Genomic DNA, 21,010 nt, shown 5'->3' on the forward strand with positions numbered 1-21,010 from the left:
TACTTTTATTTCACAAAACTCTCAAATATTCATTAGATAGCTTCGAACTCAGTTTCAAGAGTTGGATTCTTTGAGTTTTGGGTATTCTATAGTACGTAATAGTCATAATGGGAAAAGTGGAACACTTGGGTGATATCTTGTGTTCGAAAAAGATCAATCAAATAAATGAAAAACTATATCATTCGATAAAGCCCGTTTGTGAGATAGAAATGAAAATAACATTTTTTTTATTGTTTTTCAACAGCCTGTATCTTTTAAACCGAGCCGATTCGAAAAAAATGGTAAAGGAATGGAGGGTGTTTCTTTTGACCTCTAGAATCTACTATTAAAATATTTGTACGAGTCAGAGATTCACCCACTATAATTGAATACACAAGAAGTGGAAATTTGTTGAAAACTTTACTACTACGAATGTGTAAAAATCACGACGCTGACGCTAATGTGAATTTCGAGATGAGATGATTTAACTAACTAGCCCGGTAAAGTATCCGTTAAACGCATAAAAGCCAAAAGTCACACCCTTCTCATCACAAATTGTGGTTTTTCATTCAAAAATAGAGAAACAAAATTTATCAGTTCTAGTAGGCTGGTGTCAAAAAATAAAAACAATATTCTTCCTAATTATTTGTTTTTATTGGTTATATTTTATTTTTTCAATCTAATTTTTTTGAGTTTTTTGATCTCATAAAACATCATAACACAATTTATTATTGATGATTTGTTCATGATTCGCAATAAAAAAAGATGAATCTATTACCTTGTCAGTAACGTATCATTACAGAAAATAGAGATTCTATGTACATGTATGACAAAAATTATAATTGAATATTACAATTACATATCATATAATTAATACAATTTTACGTCTGAAGTTTGTGGTCCTCATCTTCGGCAATCTTTTTATAATATTATTCTTGAAAAGGAACTGTAGATTCATTCATCTCTAGCATAAAAATGAGGAACCCTAAAAAACAAACATAAATATAGCGAGACCGAAAGAGCTATTCGATCAATGCATAAAAAATTAAACGTTCCTCCATATTTTACATTGATTGGTCTCTATGTGCATTTCATATGACTTGTAGCCTTCAGAAATATGGGATAAATAGTTAGCATCTCAACAGTCAATATCCAATTACTACCAGAGGGTTGAAGTTCTCTTCTATTCAAGCGTACTCTTTTCCACACCACCCTTGAGGTAGAGCACAAAGCGCGTTTTTTTTATTGTGGTATCCCCTATAGGCCTAGTCCACATATTTCAACCTTCTACCAAAATATTTAGAAAAAAGGAAATCTACTAGTTGTTTTGAGCTATTCACACACGTCTCATATACTTCTTCGTGAAATTCAAATTTCAATAATTAAAGGGTTCCCTCACATAGTAAATGACATATTATTTATATACTTCAGTGTCTCCTTCATTATATCCGTTAACTTCCTAATATAACTGATAACTCTTTCAAGACACAATCTGAAAGCTACAATTCAATGAAATCCACATTTCTCTTCATATTTCGATTGACCACATACGTATTCAAATAAGACTCACCTACAGACAAAATTTTTCATCTTCTGATTCGGAAATTTCTATATGAAAGACAACCTCTTCATCTCAGATGTTCTCGAACAGATTATTCCTTCAATTTATTGCATTCAGTCGAAACGGCAAACACATACTGAAAATTCAATTGTTTCCCTAAAATTTCAAAAGAATTATTTCACTAGATTAATAATTTCAAGAAAGTTGAATTGAGAAGCCAAATTGTGTTTCACCTGAAATAAAAATTTTGTCTCATAGACAAATAATTATCATGATGAATACCATTTTTTTGAATGAGTGGACAATTCGTTCCATGTAATAAAATATAATTTTCTATACTTACTATTTCCTTCATTTTAAAATTAAAGCACTGAGCACTTAGATATATTTTGACTTCGATAATTTGCAGCTGTCAGAATTATTAGGTGATGTTGTGTTAGTTTAAATTTATCGAGATCTTACATTGCGTTACCAAAAATAATTGAATAATTTACAGAAATCTGTGTATTTTAACGTATGGAATCTTGAAAATAGGTATTTCAATTTGGTAACGCATATATATCTTCGTTTTCTGTAGGAATATCGTAATATTGAATAACACTTACCGTTTTGGTAATATCGCAATGTCTGAAGTGTGTCATACCTGATTCCATGAAAATAGTGGACCCCTGAAAAAATATATAAGATAAGTTACAAGAAAAATTAAGTGTCTATAGGTTCGAAATTCTCCTTTCTTATCGTTTGAATTATGGACAAGTAAACTTCTCTTTGTTACTATAAAAAAATTTCGCGTTCAATGATTATTGAAAAATAGTAATTTGCTAATCAAATTTCTTTTTATTGAACCGATCATTCACTCAAACTTTCTCCTCATCCTATTGTGAAGGACACACGTAATAATATTTGTATATTCCAATTAAGTCAAAATAGGTAATAATAAAGCATAGTTCACTTACTTTTTCGAGTGGTTGCTGGAAGAAGGAAAATATGATATATTAAAATCAATTCAAGAAAATTCGCCATTGAAATTTTATACTACATCGGGGCAAAATTTGATTCCAACAGTTTTATGTCATTTTTTGAGATATAAAGTAACCATCAATTTTATCATTCTCAAAAACTCAAGAATGTTAAATCATTCTTTCCCATCATTCACAAAGAAATAACATAGTATAAAAAATTCTCTGGTGAAAAAATTAAATCGAACGAGTCAGTCACAAAAAAATCTATTTAAGCCAACTCACCTCTCTGGGGATTGAATTATCCTGAAAAAGTATTTGAAGTAAGTATTTCAAATGGACATAAATTATGGAAAATGAATACATATTATGAGTTTTTTGAATCACATTTTTTTTAAATCTTATGAAATTATCGTTTTAGATTTTTTTAATTATTTGAATTCAACTCTATTCCCATATCTGGTTTTATTTTTTCTTGAAATGTTTTATACTCGTGATATGAAGGTATACTTACAACTTGTTTGGCTTCCTCATGTTTCTGAAAAACAAAGAAACCAGTTAAATGATTGACGCATCCAAATAAAAGAATAAAAATTCAGGAAATATACTACATTTCTCCTTTATGTTCATTACAAGAATGTCAAAATGTCAAGAGACCTACCCTGCTAGCCGTCAAACAGAACAATTGCATATTTTGTAATATTTTTTTGCAATTACGCGTTTGGTCTGTTTTATTATATTTCGATTCAAATTTTATTAAATTTTTCTATTATTATTACCCAACATCATTTCCTATGCCCCCTCAAGATTTATTCCCGCATACGTCTGTATGTAGCGTAGCTTGATAATGGATACTGGATTATTTCAATAACTAATTACAGTTCGAAAAAAAAACTTACCTTCAAGAGAGCCTCATAAAGATCCTGAAATATCAGAATATATTAGTTAGCATGAAAAGAATTTTAAAAATAACGGTTACAAAAGAGTATTTCTATAATAACGGTTAAAGACATCAGGTAACAGTGTAGATTTTTAAAGTTTTCGTTACACCTATTACTATGATGATCAGACCAAAAATAATATGCATTGACTTTGTGAATAACGTCTATTGACTTCAATGGAAATACGTTTGATATTTTGAATTATTGAAAAAGAATATCTACATCGAAGGATAGCAGATGCTGGCACTTGTTTCGTACTTTTATTCAGAGCAACGCCAAATTTTGAAAATAATAAAATATAAAAAATATTAAATATATTGATATCTACATTGAAGGAATTTTCGCCTAAATTCAGCACTATTACTCAAAACTGAATTGAAATATTAGATAAAGAACTCACCCCCTTGTCGCCTTCCAATACCTGAGAAAAATGAAAAACAAATGAGAGAAATAAAAAGAGATAATTTGAAATTTATAACTCAAATGCAAACTCCAATTATTTTCAGGAGAAATTTATGAAAACCATGGTAAATTAATAAATTTTATGATGATACTTACAACATCGTCAGGAAAATTATCATTCTGGAAGAATATATAAATTTCAGTAAAACATATTCATCAACATGGCATTAAATCAAAAAATATCTGATATTTTTACTTTCATGAGGCGAAATTGTTGAAACCCATAAATATGTGCCTCCTAAGAAAAGTATTCTGTCTTGACAGATGATAAAACACATCGGAATAAATGATTTCACCAAAAATCCCTCACATAATACATTCAATATGGCGGGCTTATCATCTTTCAAAATCGAATACGATTCTGCGAAATTTCGTATGTGGTACTGGCATATTTTACTCACTTTTTCTAACAAGCTGGCCAACATTGGGTTGCGTTCTACAGAGTTCTGGAAAAAAATTATAAAAAAATTAAATTGATGTTTGAGCATTTGCTCATTTTTCAGATGAAAAGCCAGGATGCGGTGAACGTATAAGGTACAATATTCATATACTAGTTTAGGTACCCGCACTAAAACACATCACTCTTGTTTACTCACAAAATTGATTTTTCAAAATTTTATAGCCTCATGATAACTTTTATTTAGGCATATCTCCACTTGTATATGAATATTGTATTCGGCATTGATTTATCAAAAAAACAACTCACCGGAGATAGAACATACCTCGGTGCAAACTGCAAAATAAAGTATAAGTTAGCTGGTTTTGTTCCTGAACACAATTTTCTTTAAACATTTCTCTATTTTGGATTACATATTGATTATTTAGGAAGTACTCTATAAATATCAGTACTCACCATTGCTTCATCCGTTACGGGAATACTCTGTAAGCAAAACGCATCTTTGGAACAATTTTCGAGCGATTTTTGAATATTTTTTTTCAATTGGTTTTATGAAACATGAGTCACACTCATACTAAAAATAAGAAACGTATTCGAAGACTAGTCGTATACTCACCACAGTACCATCGCTTTCTCCCTCGCCTTCAAGTGACAGGAGCTGCAAAATATATTTTCAATTAGCACGGTTTCAGCAGATGTTAATGGGGCCAGATATTTGACTCAAAAAAATTATTAATGCTTTCAAAAAATAGAATCCACCTACTTTTGGACAAGTGAATGGACCTGAAATTATTACAAGAATGCCAAATATTCTCACCTGGATGGTTGTTGCATCATCACGATATCTAAACCGAAGTTCCTCAATTGCCTGAAAATTTTATTGAAAATAATTATTTTCAGCATGTAGCATAATTTTCATTTTCAAATTCAAAATTTTCATTATAATGAATACTAGTGCAAAATGATTGAACTACTTATGGTACGGTATTCTGAACAAAATGAAAAGCCATAGGCCATTGATATAATGAATTCTTAAATCCAATTTTTTTCGATAAAAATTATTTTCATGAACTACAAAACACGATATCTACTTTCAGCTATATTATCATTTATCAGTTCACATCAAACATACTGTAAGATGTTCAAGTGGCTAATTAGTGTAAATGCATTATTCATAAGCAGAAAAAAATTCTGAAATATTCCTTAAAAAATCATAAGAAATCCATTATAGAGCATAAAAGGACCTCACCTGTGTACCAGAGGTTGCAGCTTGACCACTGTGCGTGGAAGATTGCTGAAAATTATCATAGAAACACTATAATAAAGTTCAATGAACGAATAAGATATTCATTATAAATTCTTCTATCCAATATTTTCTTAAATAAGTTTTAAACAATTTCGGAAGGAATTCTAAATATTGAAAGAGTTCAATCAGCTCTGATCTACTATATATTTCAATACAGCATTTTTCCAAGTACTTAGATTACATAAACGTAAAAGGGAATTACAAAGTCTGAACTGGAGAAATGGATAGGAAATAAAAATCAACTTACCCCTGAGCCAGAGGCTTCAGTTTGTGTTGATGGTGCAGATGATTGCTGGAAAAAGAAATAATAATAAGAAACAATGTTCCAACCCATCAATAGACACAAATATTTCACTCCCATATGAAAGACGAGCAATACCCATCCAAATCTATCTAATCGCCCTACATCTTGGAATCGCAGCATTTCAGGACAAAGGCCTACAAGAACTTTTCGACTCCGAATGACTCAGAGCTTAAAATCCGAATCTGTTCGCAATGTTTATGAAACACTCTGTATAGAGACGGAAAATATACCGTGTGTTCCTCCTCTAAAATCTAATAATTAGTTTAGACACAGTTACTGATGGCAATTAGAATTTGACGGATAGTTAATGGATTTACTCAAATTATTTAACTTACGTCTTGACTTGATGAGCCTGCTTGATCCGATTGAGCAGATGCAACCTGAAATATATTAGGACATAATGATATATAAAATTAACAGGAAGATTTTCATCCTTTTTATTTATTTTATTTTACGTAACAGAAATATTTATATTTTTAGACTTTTTTCGAGCAATTAAGGAATTTATAGTTCAATTTCATTTAATACTTTTAATCATGAATTATATTGATGTTCCCAGTGTTCGCCAGTGGAAATAGGCCATATATAATGAGAGATGTAGGGAAAACTTATCACTGCATAAATTTTTTGAGAGGAACTTACCCTAGCAAAAGCCTCGAAAACATTTGAAACTTGAAGCGAGTTATTGAGCTGAAAAGTGCAATTTGGGTGAAAAGTGTGACAACTAAATGATACGGGGGCCCCACAATAGATGATCAATGTGACCACAGAAAGAAACTGAATTTCGATGTTCCGATTAGTAATTTTTGACAATTTATGAATTGTTTCGATTTGTCCAAATTGATGATCTTCTTATAAACACCCTATACATTTTCGGCTTGAAGAGCAAATATTGTTATAATACTATACATAATGATAGAATTTACAATAGATAACTTTTCCTCCAAAAAAAAAAAGTTCACAGCGGAAATATCGAAAAAAATATGACCCCCTGTTCCCACAATTTTTTTCATAAAAATCTCAATAACTCATAAACCGTTGACACTGGGGGTGCCATTTGAAATAAGAAAGTAGAAGAAAACAGCTCCGTAGGTCTAAAAATATTTCAGGAAAGTTCATTGTCGAAAATCCCAACATGCAAATTTTGAGCACAAAATTGTAATTAGTTCTCTATAAACGAATAATAGGCCATCAATCGTGGGACACCCCGTATAAAAATATATAGACTCATTTCATATTTGTGGTTCCAGTGAGAAACCACCTATAATACAATTTTTTTTTTTTCAAATTTTTTTTTTGAACAAATGATCCATACCGATTATGATTTGGATTTGACAATGGTTTGCATCCCACAAATAATCAGCGGAGCATTTGAATTTTCCTTTATAGTAAAATAATAAAAATAATAATTCCGAGAAAACAATAAAATTACAACAATACAATATCAAATACTGAAACTCACTCTACTAGACGATGGCTGTTGGAAGCTCTCGATTTCCTGAAAAATAAAATTTCATTTCATTATTACATACTTTTAGCGAGCGAGTAATAAAAGTTAAGCCATATATGGTAATACTCACCATAGGGCTTGGAGGATGCATTGTGTCTGACCGAGATGAAGTTCCCTGAAAAAAAATCGAGTAAATTCTTCTGAAACAGCATTAAAACACGAGAAGTGTTCAAGCGCTCTTTGAAAAACCATTCAGATAACAGACAGACTTACCGTTCCTAATGTGTCGCTGAGGTTGGAATTGTCTTCAGGATTCACTATCTGCGAAAAGTAATTTTATTTATATCGTCAGAAAAATGAACGAATCAATTATAGTAATCCAAGCGAATATAGGATAAAAAATATATAATAGTATATAAAAACATATTTTCCAAGCTCAAATATGAAAAAAATTGTACATATAACGAAGAGAGAAAATGGCTTTTATTTTTTTTAAATAAAAAAAGTGATTATTTTGGCACACCAAAGTTCTTCATTTATTCAGCGTATCAACTTTTATTTTGCATCAGATGTACTGATTCAGTTTCGATTTATAATTAAACGAATTTTTTCCCACTTAGGTAGAGGCGTTTTTATACCTGTGCTGGTTCTCTAAAGCATGTTCCATCATCTGACGACGAACTCTGAAAAATAAATTTCGGTTACTTTTTTGTTCATCCATCGTTAATGCTTCAAAACTCTTGCACTCCAGAAACTCGAATACTGAATTACCATTTCTTGCTCCATTAAAGTAACTCGTTGTGCATGTTGGACAACAGAGAAGTAGTTCTGAAGAAAACAGAAATGGATGAATTTAGTATGATATTATTGGAAAGAAGAATGTAAAAATTGACTTACCTCTACTAAAACTGGGTGTGCTCTCGGTCCTATCCATTGTACATCCTGGAAAAAATATAATTACAAAGTCTATAAATGACTTTTATATTTATGACTTGTGATATTTGCATCAGAAGCATCTCAGCAAGTTCCAAAATGGTGGCTACGGCGAGATGTAAGTTTGTATTTATTCCGAGAAAAGTATCGACTGTATCGCAATTTTTCAAGATACTTTTTCTCCCCAGCATCGAATGGGAAACCATAAGAGAATTTTATTTTTCGAAAATCTATCCCATCAAAAAAAAATTTTTGAAGGAAAATCATAAGGAGTTGTTATTTTCAACCCCTAATAATGAACTTGTGAGATCTAAAAAAATTGTGTGAGTAACATCTACTTAGTGCTTCATACTATGTATAGTTTCATGACTCAGTGTTTTCAAGATCCCGTAAAAAAATTAAAAACTGTCAACTCTTCATCGCCTTCCATGCAAAGGCTGTATCTTGGAAGGGATGTCGCTTTCGAAAAAAACTCATAGGAACTACCCCTGCTTATTTTCACCGAGGAATCATCCACCTAAGTCTTTCACATTCGTTTACACACACCCTGTATATTTACTGTAAGTATAAAAACAAACCGGAAACAAGTCAGTGTTTCTCAGACTGCTTGTAGCTCAAGGGCGGTTACAGTGGATGGGCCTTGGGGGCCATGGCACCCCCCTTTGAGAGCTTGAGAGTAATAATCATTCGAATATCGAAAAATGATTTCATTTCATTCTCCAAAACAGAATAATAAGCTTCAATGAATTCTGAACAAGTATAGAGAAATAGAATATAAATGAGGGCCATAATGCAAGTGAAATACTTTCGAGTATTCGGTGGTTTTTAATTCTGGATTAAATGTTGAAGGACTTACCGGAATAGGTTCTGCATCGACCTCTACTGCCTCCGCATGTTCATGATTCCCATCCTGCAAATGTGAATTGAATTCAAATAACCTCAATTTCGAATTTTGAGAGTTTGTCGTTACTGATAAGGACAATTCAAGAATCTTACTCGACATGGCTCGAATATGGCTTTCAAGGCATATTAACAAAAGTCAGAAACCAAAATACTTGTACCCTTAAGTTGAACTGAAAATTTGATTTTTTTTCAAATTGGCAATTTCTGCAAATAGATCACTCTGATTTTGACTAAAAATTTATTCTCGTGTGTAACATAAATCAACACATTTTTCAGTGAAAATTATGTTAAAAATTATTCAATCCTTGTTTTTGTGACAGACTCATTTATGAACCCTGGTTAATTGTTCTAATGGAAAAAAAAGAAAAAACAATTATTGAGAAATATTTCAGCTCCTGGTTATATTTCACATATTCGAATTTTGAAGTTCGCACACCGTTGAGAATGCCAGATTTTTTTAATTTTATTTTTGGCCGTATTCATTCGGAAAATATATAGTGCATCTGCTACATCGGTTGAAAAAAAGATATCTAACCGATTATGCTAATCACGTGTTATTATCTAGAATAGGGAATTATTTTTAGTAATTTAATTGACTTAGATATCGAACACTCATAACGAATCCTTACTTTTAATCTCTGATTAAGATTTTTCAAGTTAAGAATTTTTCGAAAAATCAGCATGTTTCAGTTGCTCCCAAATTGAATTCAATGAAGAACTAAAATATATTGGTTATACGAGGGTCCTAAAAAATTACTTTTCGTGCTCGTTTAATCCAAGGATTTGAATATTCAATATTAATTTTAGAAATATGACATTACCATTTCTACATTCCGGTGAGGGTTGATACCACCATTTTCAGGATGTATCATCCCATTGTCGTTTTGGTTATTCGAACCATTCATCATTTTGGAAAACGGTACAACACAGTGGTAACTCACAAAAAATACAATAAAAAACAAGTTCACACAAACGAACACAAAGAACTAATGAGGATTCAATAAGAACACATTAAATCCAAATTCAATCAGCTTATGCGCAATCGGTCCTTCAGCAAACAGATGATGCAAAAAAATTCAGTAGCGTAGAGTGGGGCAGGCCTTGGTATTGGGATCTTTAACAAAAATATGAAAAACATCCCAAGGGTCATAACATTAAGTATGATATATTATATTATTTATAATTTCTAACTCACTTTTCTAAATTTTTTATATGTATTTCAATGTTTTTCATATTTTTGTTTTTGTTTTGGGATAATTCAATATTGAAACCATGTTGTGCTTTAAGATATATATATTTATAATTTTTTTCCAAACGTAACGATAACAATATTGATGAATATAGAACATTTTTAAAGTTGACCTTCAATAATTTCTTAGACATCAGATTTTTCAAATTCATAACAATATTGCATTAAAGTTATTCAGATAGTTTACAACTCGATATTATTAGGTATGATTATAAGCAAAAGAATAAATCAATGCTTGAGCTGAAAAAATAGTGGAAGATTAGATGAATAGTATCAAATATTTATACTGGGTATAATTATAGATCATCAACATATATGACTGCACATGTATGTGATGACATAAAATTAACACCAAGTATATTGAATGTAAACCTCTCTAAGAATCTCCCATATTCTTCCAGTTCAACTATAAATATGCACTAAAAATTACAAATTCAAAAAGCTCCAACCATTGAAATTATGTATAGAAAATTATCGCAGAAATCATAGCTTTTTCAACAATAAAAATAAAAATTTACAAAAAGGGTAATCACAGATGATTCACTGGTATTCCAATATAAGAATTCCTTCTCCTCACAAAAATATACATGTTCTATGTTCTACTTGAATATAACTACGTTCGGGCTTTTCGTTTTATTCCATGATTTCCATAAAAAGAGCATATTATGGTATGCTTTTTCATGAATAATAATTTAAGTTAGAATAAGGATACCAACCATTCTGCATCATCAAATTATTAGTTGCATAATTGTGTGGAACACTTGCTTGGGGTTGGTCGTACATGCAATCGCTGTAATTCTGCCCATTATAATAATACTCGGCCGTCGAAGGTTGCTGAGGACATGGAGGAGGAACCATTTGTTGCGCCGGCATGACGTTCATCAAATTTTGAAGAGGAGGCCTGGTATTACCGTTACGTTTTTCCTTCATTCGCTTATTCTGGAACCATACTTTTATTTGGCGCTCCGACAGTCCCAGTTGGCGGGCCAAGAACGCACGACCGGTTTGGTCCAAGTACTTCCTCTTGTGGAACTCCCTCTCAAGGCCGGCGAGCTGGTAAGGGGTGAAAATGGTCCTGAATCTCTTTGGTTTGGGTTGTGGGGCTGACTGAACTGGTGCTGTAAAAATAATAATATTAATTTCTGATTACGACATTGATTTTAGAGGTTATGCCATAAAAAAACTGTTTAAACATGATTTGGTTAAATTTTGAGCATTACTTTCTACTTCTACAAACGAAAGTGACTATTTCCCTGATAAAGGATGTTTCCAAAATTATTTTTTCAAGTTCTCCGATGATGATGTATACTCCATCCATAATGAATATTTTTGAATTTAAATTTGCGTGATATCGTTAATAGTTAATAAAACAAGATGTCCCGGAATTTCTGTAGCAAAATTTGGTCTCAGATTCACGGCACCAATTTAGCAGGCCCGTATTTATAATTTTTGCCAAGAGGCCCCTCTTTCGATGTAGCAGCCCTCTTAAATTTCACCCTTAAAAATGATTTTTTTTTCATTTATTCAATAGAATGGTCTTTCCAACAGTTTAAAAACTTTCATGGCATTCAAATACTAGGCTTCCTGGCAAAAATAAAAAATAGTGGTCCCCTTACACCCGTATATTTCCTTGACAACCTATGCAAAAAATTGATAGTGAGGAATGACAAGATAAACATTACTGAAAAAACTTCCTTAGCAAGGAATGAATTAATGACGATTCAGCAATATTTAATTTCTGAAATATCGATGCGAATGATGGGATATATGAAAAAATTGGCAGACACTTCAAATGTATACAGGGTGAGTCTTTGACATTATTTTCCTATCCTACAGCTCTTTTGAGTTTCCATAATGATCTATGACACCCCTAAAGAAACAGAATTACCTTCAGGGTAACAAGCTAAATCTATAACACTACAAAATTCAGCCAAATTAAGCAACTTTCCAAATAATTATTTTTAATTTTTTCAACATAAAATTACTCGAAAACGGCGCATTATACGAGGAAAATTGAGGAATACTTTTATTTTACCAAACATTCAAATATTCATTAGATAGAGTCCAACTTAGTTTCAATAGTTGTGATCTTAGAATTTTGGGTATTTTCATGGTACGTAGTGGTCATAATAAGAGAACTGAAAGACGTGGTAAATATCTTGTGTTCAAAAAAGATTCATCGAATATATAAATGACAAACACTATTTCGAAATTCATTTAATTCGATAAAACCGTGTGTGAGATTGAATTGAGAATAACATATTTTATAGTTTTTCAATAGGGTGTATCTTTCAAACCTAGCCAATTCGGAAAGGAAAAAAATGTGTCTTTCGAACTCAAGAATGTACTGTTGAAATATTTGTACAAGTCAAAGACACACCCTGTATACTGAACGTGGAAATGAACATTTCTGATCGAATTAAAAATTTTGAAAGATTAGATACTCAACGTATTCCGCTTGATAAAATGTTTCGAGTGAATATCAAAAAACTATATGATTCCTTTTCGGATTTTAACAGATTTATCAAATACCAATCAATACTGCCTCTATTAGAACTATGAACTACCCGCCATTTTTTCAAATGATGTGTTTAGACAGGATCTCCAGAGAACGGATTAGACTATTTTTGTAAGAACTTCCAATTCCTTTATTTTTCTCTACAAAATCAATATCAAGTGGAATAAATTTTCTCAATATTTACCATTAAGTTGCTGCACATTAGTGTTCTGCTCCAAATTATTGTTCTGCTCCACATTACCATTCTGCTCCACATTGATGGCCGCCAAAATTTCTTCCAAACTTGGCCAGTTCTCTGCCTGAAGAATAAAAAAAAAAATTTTATTCAAATATCTTTTTCGGAATAAACGAATAAATTTATCAAATTTCAAAGCCAAGAACAAGCTGTCAAACTCACCTCTGTGGTAATGTTATCGAACGCCCAATCCAGATCGAAGAAATTGTTGGTACCCTCCATTTTTCTGCACTCACGCAACACAAGGAAACACAAAACGAAGATTCGAATAATGAAACGAAATACTCGAAAGTTATTCGGATGAGTTTGAATAAATATATTTCATTCAACACTATCGGATAACCTCCCTGCAAATACTAAGTGCTGCGAGGGTTCTGGTCGATTTATAAAGGATTACAGGGTTTCCACCCCTTCTTTTTGGAAAAGATGATGTCATTAGAAATTAATTCCTGGACTTCTTACCTGAAGGTCCATAATGGCATCAATTTGGTCGAAACGAAATCCTTTGTCAGCTTTTTGGGAATTTTTGATCGTGTTCCTCTATTTTTGAAATTTCTTTTCTTTTATTTTTCTTACTTATTAAACTTTATTATGTTGTTATAGTTTCATAGATATATTAAACAATGATACTATTTTGTCATATTGACGCATATATTGCTTTTCCGGATTCCACGATATACAGAGTGAGTAAAAAGTAACGGACAAAATTAAAACCTTACTATAGATTATATTTTCATATATTATAAATTCCGAAAACAATATGGAGTGTCTCCTAAACATTGAGTATTATTCTAGTAGTGATCAATTTCATCAATGATTTCGAAAACGCTTCGCTATACAGGGTGAGACTTTGACTCAGACAAATATTTGACTAGTAGATTCTTGAGAGCGAAAAAAATAATTTTTTCCTTTAGCATTTCTTCCGAATCGGCCCTGTTTAAAAGATACAGGCTGTTGAAGAACCAAAAAAATATTAGTTTCAGTTCTCACAAACGGTTTCATCCAATGAAACGAATTATGAATTATTTGATGAATCTTTTTCGAACACAAGATAAAAGCCACGTCTTTCAGTTTTCTCATCATGTACCATAAAAATACCAAAAATTCTACCCAAATTTTGAAACTTAGTTGGACGCTATATAATGAATATTTGAACGTTTTGTGAAATAAATATTAACTTCATATTTTCTAGTAAATCTCGTATGATGCGTCGTTTTCGAAAAATGTGATGTTTAAAAATAAAAAATTTGGTACTTCGAATGCAACTCTTAAAAGATCCACAGATGTGTATTGGTGTCACAGATTCGGCTAGTTATTTTGAAGGTAATTTTGTTTTTCCATGGGTGGCACAGCTCATTATGAAAATTTTAAAAGGCTATATCTTTTTATCGTCGCCGAATCAGAAAATATGTTAGAGAAAAAAGTGTCTCTTTTTACCTCCAGAATCTACTATTAAAACATTTATACGAGTCAAAGACTCACCCTGTATAGAAATGAGATTTGGTGAGAAGGATCACTTCATTTGTTGCTTCTTTTACGTTGAATACCACGTCTTTGGCAACTACAGTGGTGTGCGTACAGGCATTGACAATTTCTGGAAAAAAATAGTGCGACACTGGCTTTTTCTAGAAGGAATTCTTGAATTCAACCTAGAACAAGAAGGATACCTTGCGTTTCTCGATAGGGGTTCGAAGGAATTGAGTTGACTGTTTCATAAGAATTCAGAAATCATTTCCAAATTACAAGAATTGTTAAATTGGTCGTTCTCATCTGAAATGCAGGGATCCAGTCTTCTTTTTCTTCTCTTATCTCTTTTATCTTAAAACCAAAGCATTTCCAGGACCTTTCCGACTTCAATTCATTCGGAGTATTCATAAAGTAATTGACTGCGCTGTGGAGTCAATCGGTTCTTGGAAAGCAAAGGCTGCTTAACTCTCCCAAACTTTGCGTCCTTATAATCATTAGCATTGTACCTGAAAAATTGTCATCTTTGGGCCATAAAATTGCTTCCGTACCATGAATCAACGTAATTTAGGATTTTACTAAAAGGCATTATGATTTTGACTGATTTTATAGAAATTATAGTATTATACAGGCTGAATAAGAAGTAACGTATATACGAGATCTATATTATCCTTATTCAGTGTAAAAAAAGTGGTCCAATGGGCCAATTTTTATTTTAAAGTACGCAACTTTTATGTATATTCAAGGAGTTTTTCATTCATCATTAAACAGTCGACAATTCTCTAAAGAATTTAATCGAGAATTCATGCGCCGTTAATTCTTTACAGTTACATACGCACTTTTGGTAAAATTCACTGTTCAGTTGCATACAAAATAATCTCTGCCGTTTTCTTACCGAAATTTGCTAGAGAATTCCCGGCTGTTACAAACGGGCTTTACACAAGAAGAAAGAGAATTATTGAAAATGCCAAGAAAATCATTGTACCTAGCACGTCACTCGCAATAGATCCAGAATATCTGGATCTCTCTAGAAAATTCTAGAAAACTAATCATTGAGGTTAAAAGCAGTCTGTAAAGTTCGATTGAGTCATTTTTGCGTATCGTCAACATAACTCCTTTATTTTTTATGTTTCAGGAAAGTGATAGAATGTCTTTATTTTCAGAGAGCAAAAAATGGTCCTTTCAAAAAAATGGTCCTTATAAATTAGAAGGTTTCACTTTGACGAAAATAACAGTACATATCTTTGAAATTGCAATTTTCGAAAAGTACTCGATCAATTTAGAAGGCTCTATAATACAATTTTTTTTGAAAATCACAACTTCTCCACTTTGCATGCCTATATCACAAGACGATGTTGTTGAATACTACTAATTTCTGTCCAAAATAATTTGAAATTTGAAATAAGATCTCATATTCTTATATGAAAACCTATATGCTGGCTCGAAATCCGAACACAAGCAGAAACAAATTTTCTGCATTTTATTTCAATCCATTCAAATCTTTCTCGCTATAGTCTTACAATCAGTGCGATATCAGATATAATTTATTCTTTCAAAAAATTATTGTTCATGAGACACAATCTGTTTCTCCATTTTTTCAATCAATTCTTCGAAATAACATTTCATATTGAAATCGGCTGGCTTTTTCTACCCCCTCCAATTATAGGAGGATACTACCAAATTTTTTTCTGATTGCCTTCTGGCTCTCATACAATGTCGGCTCTATTTAATTTCCGTCAGTTCTCTGCTTTCTAAGAAAAAAATAAAATTTACAGTGACTATATACCCCCCACAGTGGCGACATAGGCTGCGTCTAATTTTCTTTTGGTTGATCCGCCATGTTTTGTCGGACGTCAAAAGAACGGGTATTTGGATAGAATTTCTAACCTATGGTGTTATTATTTGTCTACGTCCTTGACAAAATGGTGGATTTTTGACAGTTTTATGACCCGTTGTCACCACTGTGGGAGAATAAAGACACTGTAATAAAATGGCTCTTTAGGTACCATCTTTAGGGAGCTGTAATTAAACAAAATTTTATGAAGCCGCTCCCACGAAGGGTACACGTCGGTCCCCATAGATGGCAGGGTGAGTAAAACCAAGAAAATCTTGAATAACTCAAAAATCACTAATGTGAACAGTACGAATAGGAACCAATGGAGTACTAAATAATTCCGTATTTTTTAAATTTTTTTTGCGTATTTCAAGCTTTATCAAAAACAATTAGGAATAATCGAGAACCAAAAGTTATATTGCAGTAATTTCAACAGGAGAAATTAGAACAAATTCAGGAGTGATTATTATCATTGAAAATTTTTTGGAAATCAGTAAGTGATTGCGCTGAGTATAAATTATTCAAAAACTGTAACGGTGTTATGGAACAAAATACGAGAAATATTTTATACTTCATTCGTGAATTTCTTGATGCTCAAGTCATAGCCTATCGATACCATGGAAAATTGAATACTTTTGTTTAGTTTTTCCGTTTTTGTTTTTTTATTATTCAATATGCCGAAAATTGATTACCAATCATGTCGCTTACTTGATGAAATTGATAAAACATATGGGAAATAATAAATCGCATAATTCAATTCAAGACTCTAAATTTGGACGACTGATTATTTCGTCTTTGATAGAAGTCAGGTTTGAATAATCGCATTTTTCAATAATATGAAATTTGAAAAAAATTGGCAATATACGTTAATCACATTAAATATTGATTACTTCATTTTCCTGAGGACAGATCATGAAACAAATTCAGTAAGTCCAAATTAGTTACGCCTTCAACCCCCCGTCGTTCTGTGGAAGTTATCCTTACCTTCTTGGCACCTTATTATCCTGTGAAGTTAGAGAATATTACAGTAATTAAATCCTGTCATGTTATCTCTGAATCACAATTTACACTTATACTAATGATGGATTTTTCGAGACCCAAATCTTATGTGTGAAAACTCATTAAATCACACAAAGAGGGATATTGTTTCAAAATTTTGGAATAACATATATTAACTCCTACTATTTCGATGAAAATGGAAAGAAAAAATCGAATTTATTTTGAGTGGTATTCAATATTGATGATATTACTGCGGATACTTAGATTTTTTTTGCTTACGTTATTATGTGACGAAATGGTAAAAAAAAATTAAGGCACAATTACAAGGATATTCAAAATTTATTATTGTAAGTATGGCATAAAGGCAGTGAGTTCTCAACTAGAAAGTTTTACAATATCCGATGTTTCTGAAATAAAAAAGAAGAAAATTTCTGAGAATCATCAACATTCTAATTACTCCTTCCGAAAGTAGGTAACTGTGGTACCTATTGTGGTATCTGGAGATAAAGATCTCGAACTCAGTTAATGTTGGCTATATTTAAATAGTCGTAAAATTTATCTGCAGCCGTATTCAAGATTATGGGCATATTCGAGGAAAGGTAAATGAAATTATCCGCATCATTAACAAATTACAAGTAGGCAACTACCTAAGAACTTCCACAGAACACAGATGAAGAATGACCACGTGCCTGACCCTAAAGAAACAATAGCTAGCTTGACCGTGCAAAATTTAATCTGGCTTTTGTTAATATTATTATATAGTTCAAATTTATAACCGGATTGCTCACCCATGCAGGTACTGCAGTTAGACAACGCTTGTACCTCTCAACATTATTTCTTGCATTGTAGAAGTTGTAGTAAAAATTTTTCAGTAGATCAGTGGTGGTTACAGGAATAATTGGGGGTGGGGAAAAATTTTATATTTGAAATTCTCTAGGGTTATTCGATATAAAATAGGCATATATTTATAATTATTATATAAGCTGTATGTTTATATTTGAAGAGGAGACTAATATCATTTTTCGATGTTCAAAAAAATTTTTCTGTCAAATTCTCAAAGAGCAACTCTTCTTGAAATAAATCGAGAAATTTCATAGAGTTTGGTGCAACCAAACCCACCTTTTTCACAATTTTTCGAAAGTCAATTTTCGACACACGTATCACCCAGAAAAATCATTGTAAAGCATAATGTGATATTCTGAAAGAGGAATTCCTCGAGTAATAAATCTGGAAACTTTATCTACCTTAGTCTAACAGTTTGGTCTTGACGTTTTTTTGCGTTACCTCATCTTTTTCGGGATTTTTCAAAGGTCAATTTTCGACACGCGTATTTCCCAGAAAAATGATGGCAGATCAAAATTTACACATTCTAAAAGAGCAACTCCTCTTGCATTAAATCTAGAAATTTTATCGAGCTCGTTGCAACCGTTCGGTCTGGACGAATTTTCAACTGAATCCATTTTTTTTTAAATTTTGCGAAGGTCAACTTTCGACACTTTTATCTCCCAGAAAAATCATCGTAGATCTAAATATGATACATATTCTGAAAGAGCAAATCTTCTAGTAATAAATCTCGAAATTGCATCGAACTTGGTGCAGTGGAGATTCCAGGAGGGATGTTGGGGGTAGGGATATAATTTCATATTTGAACTTCTGTGAGGTGTGTTCAATGATAGAAATACATAGATATAATTGTATTATATGCTATATGTCTGAAAGAACACTATTGTAAAGGGTTGATGGGTTGAAGAGGTAAATGAAATCATTTTTCGATATTCGAAAAAATATTCCTCTAAAATTTCCAAATGAGGGGGGGGGGCATGGACATTAATAATTAATATTAAAGGCTCTGGCTAAAAATCGCCCTGAAAATAAAATATTTAAAAGTTTCCACATTAAAATGATTATTACAGATCACAAAAAACAGGGTGTCCCAGGGTGGATGGGCTGTTAGACGTTTATAGAGATCTTATCCCAATTTTCTGCTTAAAATTTCTTCCTAAAATATTCCCAGACTTCTGAAGCTTCCGGATATACCGGAAACAGCCAGGAACTATTATCTCATTTTAAATGGCACACCCAGTAAATCTTTGCATCTTCAGATAGTTGATTGAATAAATAATAAACGGTGTATGAGTTATTAGGATTCTAGTGAAAACGATGGGGAAAATGGAAGATGAAAAGTCAACGGACTTAATTTATGATATAAATGGTGAAAACGGGTTTTAATTTTTCTAGATTTTTTTTGATTTTTTTTCGAAAAAATTTCATCATCTGTGTTGACTTTCAAGAGGTATGACATATTGTGGAAATTGCTATCTAATAAGCTCTCTAACCATAAGAAGGGGCTTGCCATTTGGAATAAGGAATTAGCAGGCTTTCAATCCTTTATTTTTTAATAAACCATAATCAAACTGTAACATCCATTGAAGTCGTGTGTTAACTCGACCCACAATTCAACTTCACACGACTGAATTGTTGGTGTAGAAGAAACAATCAGTTGCAAATCATAAAGATCGGGATATTTCAATTGGGACACCCTGTATTTCCAACATCGAGCAAAATTATTCACTGATGACTCGAAAAGGAATTCCTTTCAAAAGTTGCCTCGTAGCAAAATTTCTGGGTAGAAATAATTCAATTTGGAAATTTACTGAAACATCCAATTAGTTAATAACTCTACAAATAGGATATTTTTTTTTAGTATTGTAGATGCATTGATGCCGCAAATTACCTTAAACGATTCACGTGGACTTGAATGAAAAGTCAGCATTAACAGTAACTTCTGCTTCATTGAAACTTTTGAAGGGGTAGGTAATTATTAAATTTGTTCATTACTAAATGAATCGTTGGCTTCTTGTGAATAGGTTCTTGAAATTTTTTCTATTCATTCATTAGTTAAGTGGTGAATAATGGAAAAATGTGTCTATCCAATTTCGAAAAGATGATAAGTTTCAATGAGATGGAATTCCGACAACCCCAAACTGAGTAATTTTGCCAGAAACTATTCATTTTCAAAATTATTGACCACTTGAATGACTGGTTCGATGTATATTTCGATTAGTTGAGAAAGTCTTCCAACTTTTTTGCTTCCAAGAGCCCTTGAAATTCAAATGATAATAGTTTCAGTATGATATCTGAACTATAAAAGAATTTAACAAAATGAAATTTGACAAATAACGATTGCATAAAGAAGTTTCAATTTTTTCATATTTTTATATATTTTTTGAAACCAGGATGCCTATATGTATACCCGTATAGCATATCGGATTTGAACTTGATATTTCTATCAAAACTAATTTTTCGTAAATAGCCTTAAAAATTCTCCGTCAATCAAAATAAATGATGATTGATCCTATCATCTACTCTTCTGATTTCATTATAATAATTATTAATTTCTTCGTTTTATAGGAAAAGGTGACAAGAATGACCACTGATGGTATGAATATTGGTCTGAAAGGATTCTGCAATCTTCGGTCATAAAATATTAATTTTTCTTACCACGTCTCAAATGAC

At 31.8% G+C, this 21,010-nt stretch overlaps 2 protein-coding genes across 10 annotated transcripts in view; both read right to left on the bottom strand.

The window, feature by feature from the left end:
• Positions 1–10,207, bottom strand: part of LOC123319434 — a 48,712-nt gene extending 38,505 nt beyond the window's left edge. For 6 of the 9 annotated variants that reach the window (XM_044906408.1, XM_044906406.1, XM_044906404.1 and 3 more), the window contains exons 1-24: positions 10,017–10,206; positions 9,149–9,202; positions 8,257–8,301; positions 8,131–8,187; positions 7,998–8,042; positions 7,633–7,689; positions 7,490–7,534; positions 7,372–7,407; positions 6,552–6,599; positions 6,245–6,289; positions 5,853–5,897; positions 5,549–5,593; positions 5,117–5,167; positions 4,916–4,957; positions 4,756–4,782; positions 4,609–4,635; positions 4,304–4,348; positions 3,999–4,022; positions 3,841–3,861; positions 3,399–3,422; positions 3,014–3,037; positions 2,785–2,805; positions 2,497–2,511; positions 2,146–2,208 (exon numbers count right to left, since the gene is read on the bottom strand). In XM_044906408.1, coding sequence (XP_044762343.1) covers positions 2,146–2,208; positions 2,497–2,511; positions 2,785–2,805; positions 3,014–3,037; positions 3,399–3,422; positions 3,841–3,861; positions 3,999–4,022; positions 4,304–4,348; positions 4,609–4,635; positions 4,756–4,782; positions 4,916–4,957; positions 5,117–5,167; positions 5,549–5,593; positions 5,853–5,897; positions 6,245–6,289; positions 6,552–6,599; positions 7,372–7,407; positions 7,490–7,534; positions 7,633–7,689; positions 7,998–8,042; positions 8,131–8,187; positions 8,257–8,301; positions 9,149–9,202; positions 10,017–10,103 — 993 coding nt within the window. In that variant the 5' untranslated portion in view covers positions 10,104–10,206. Of the gene's footprint in view, positions 1–2,145; positions 2,209–2,496; positions 2,512–2,784; positions 2,806–3,013; positions 3,038–3,398; positions 3,423–3,840; positions 3,862–3,998; positions 4,023–4,303; positions 4,349–4,608; positions 4,636–4,755; positions 4,783–4,915; positions 4,958–5,116; positions 5,168–5,548; positions 5,594–5,852; positions 5,898–6,244; positions 6,290–6,551; positions 6,600–7,371; positions 7,408–7,489; positions 7,535–7,632; positions 7,690–7,997; positions 8,043–8,130; positions 8,188–8,256; positions 8,302–9,148; positions 9,203–10,016 lie in introns of all 9 variants that reach the window. The other 3 variants (XM_044906405.1, XM_044906403.1, XM_044906407.1) reach the window with 3 other exon arrangements.
• Positions 10,208–10,536: 329 nt separating this feature from the next.
• Positions 10,537–13,419, bottom strand: LOC123318385 (homeobox protein Hox-A3-like). The gene is made up of 3 exons (XM_044904994.1): positions 13,360–13,419; positions 13,147–13,261; positions 10,537–11,562 (listed from the first exon to the last, which is right to left on the bottom strand). Exons 1-3 carry the CDS (start codon positions 13,417–13,419, stop codon positions 11,123–11,125), a joined length of 615 nt encoding a protein of 204 aa, XP_044760929.1. The 3' UTR covers positions 10,537–11,122.
• Between the last annotated feature and the right edge of the window lie 7,591 nt (positions 13,420–21,010).

The sequence above is a fragment of the Coccinella septempunctata genome, chromosome 8 (assembly GCF_907165205.1).
Source record: "Coccinella septempunctata chromosome 8, icCocSept1.1, whole genome shotgun sequence".
In the NCBI taxonomy this organism is placed as follows: domain Eukaryota; kingdom Metazoa; phylum Arthropoda; class Insecta; order Coleoptera; family Coccinellidae; genus Coccinella; species Coccinella septempunctata.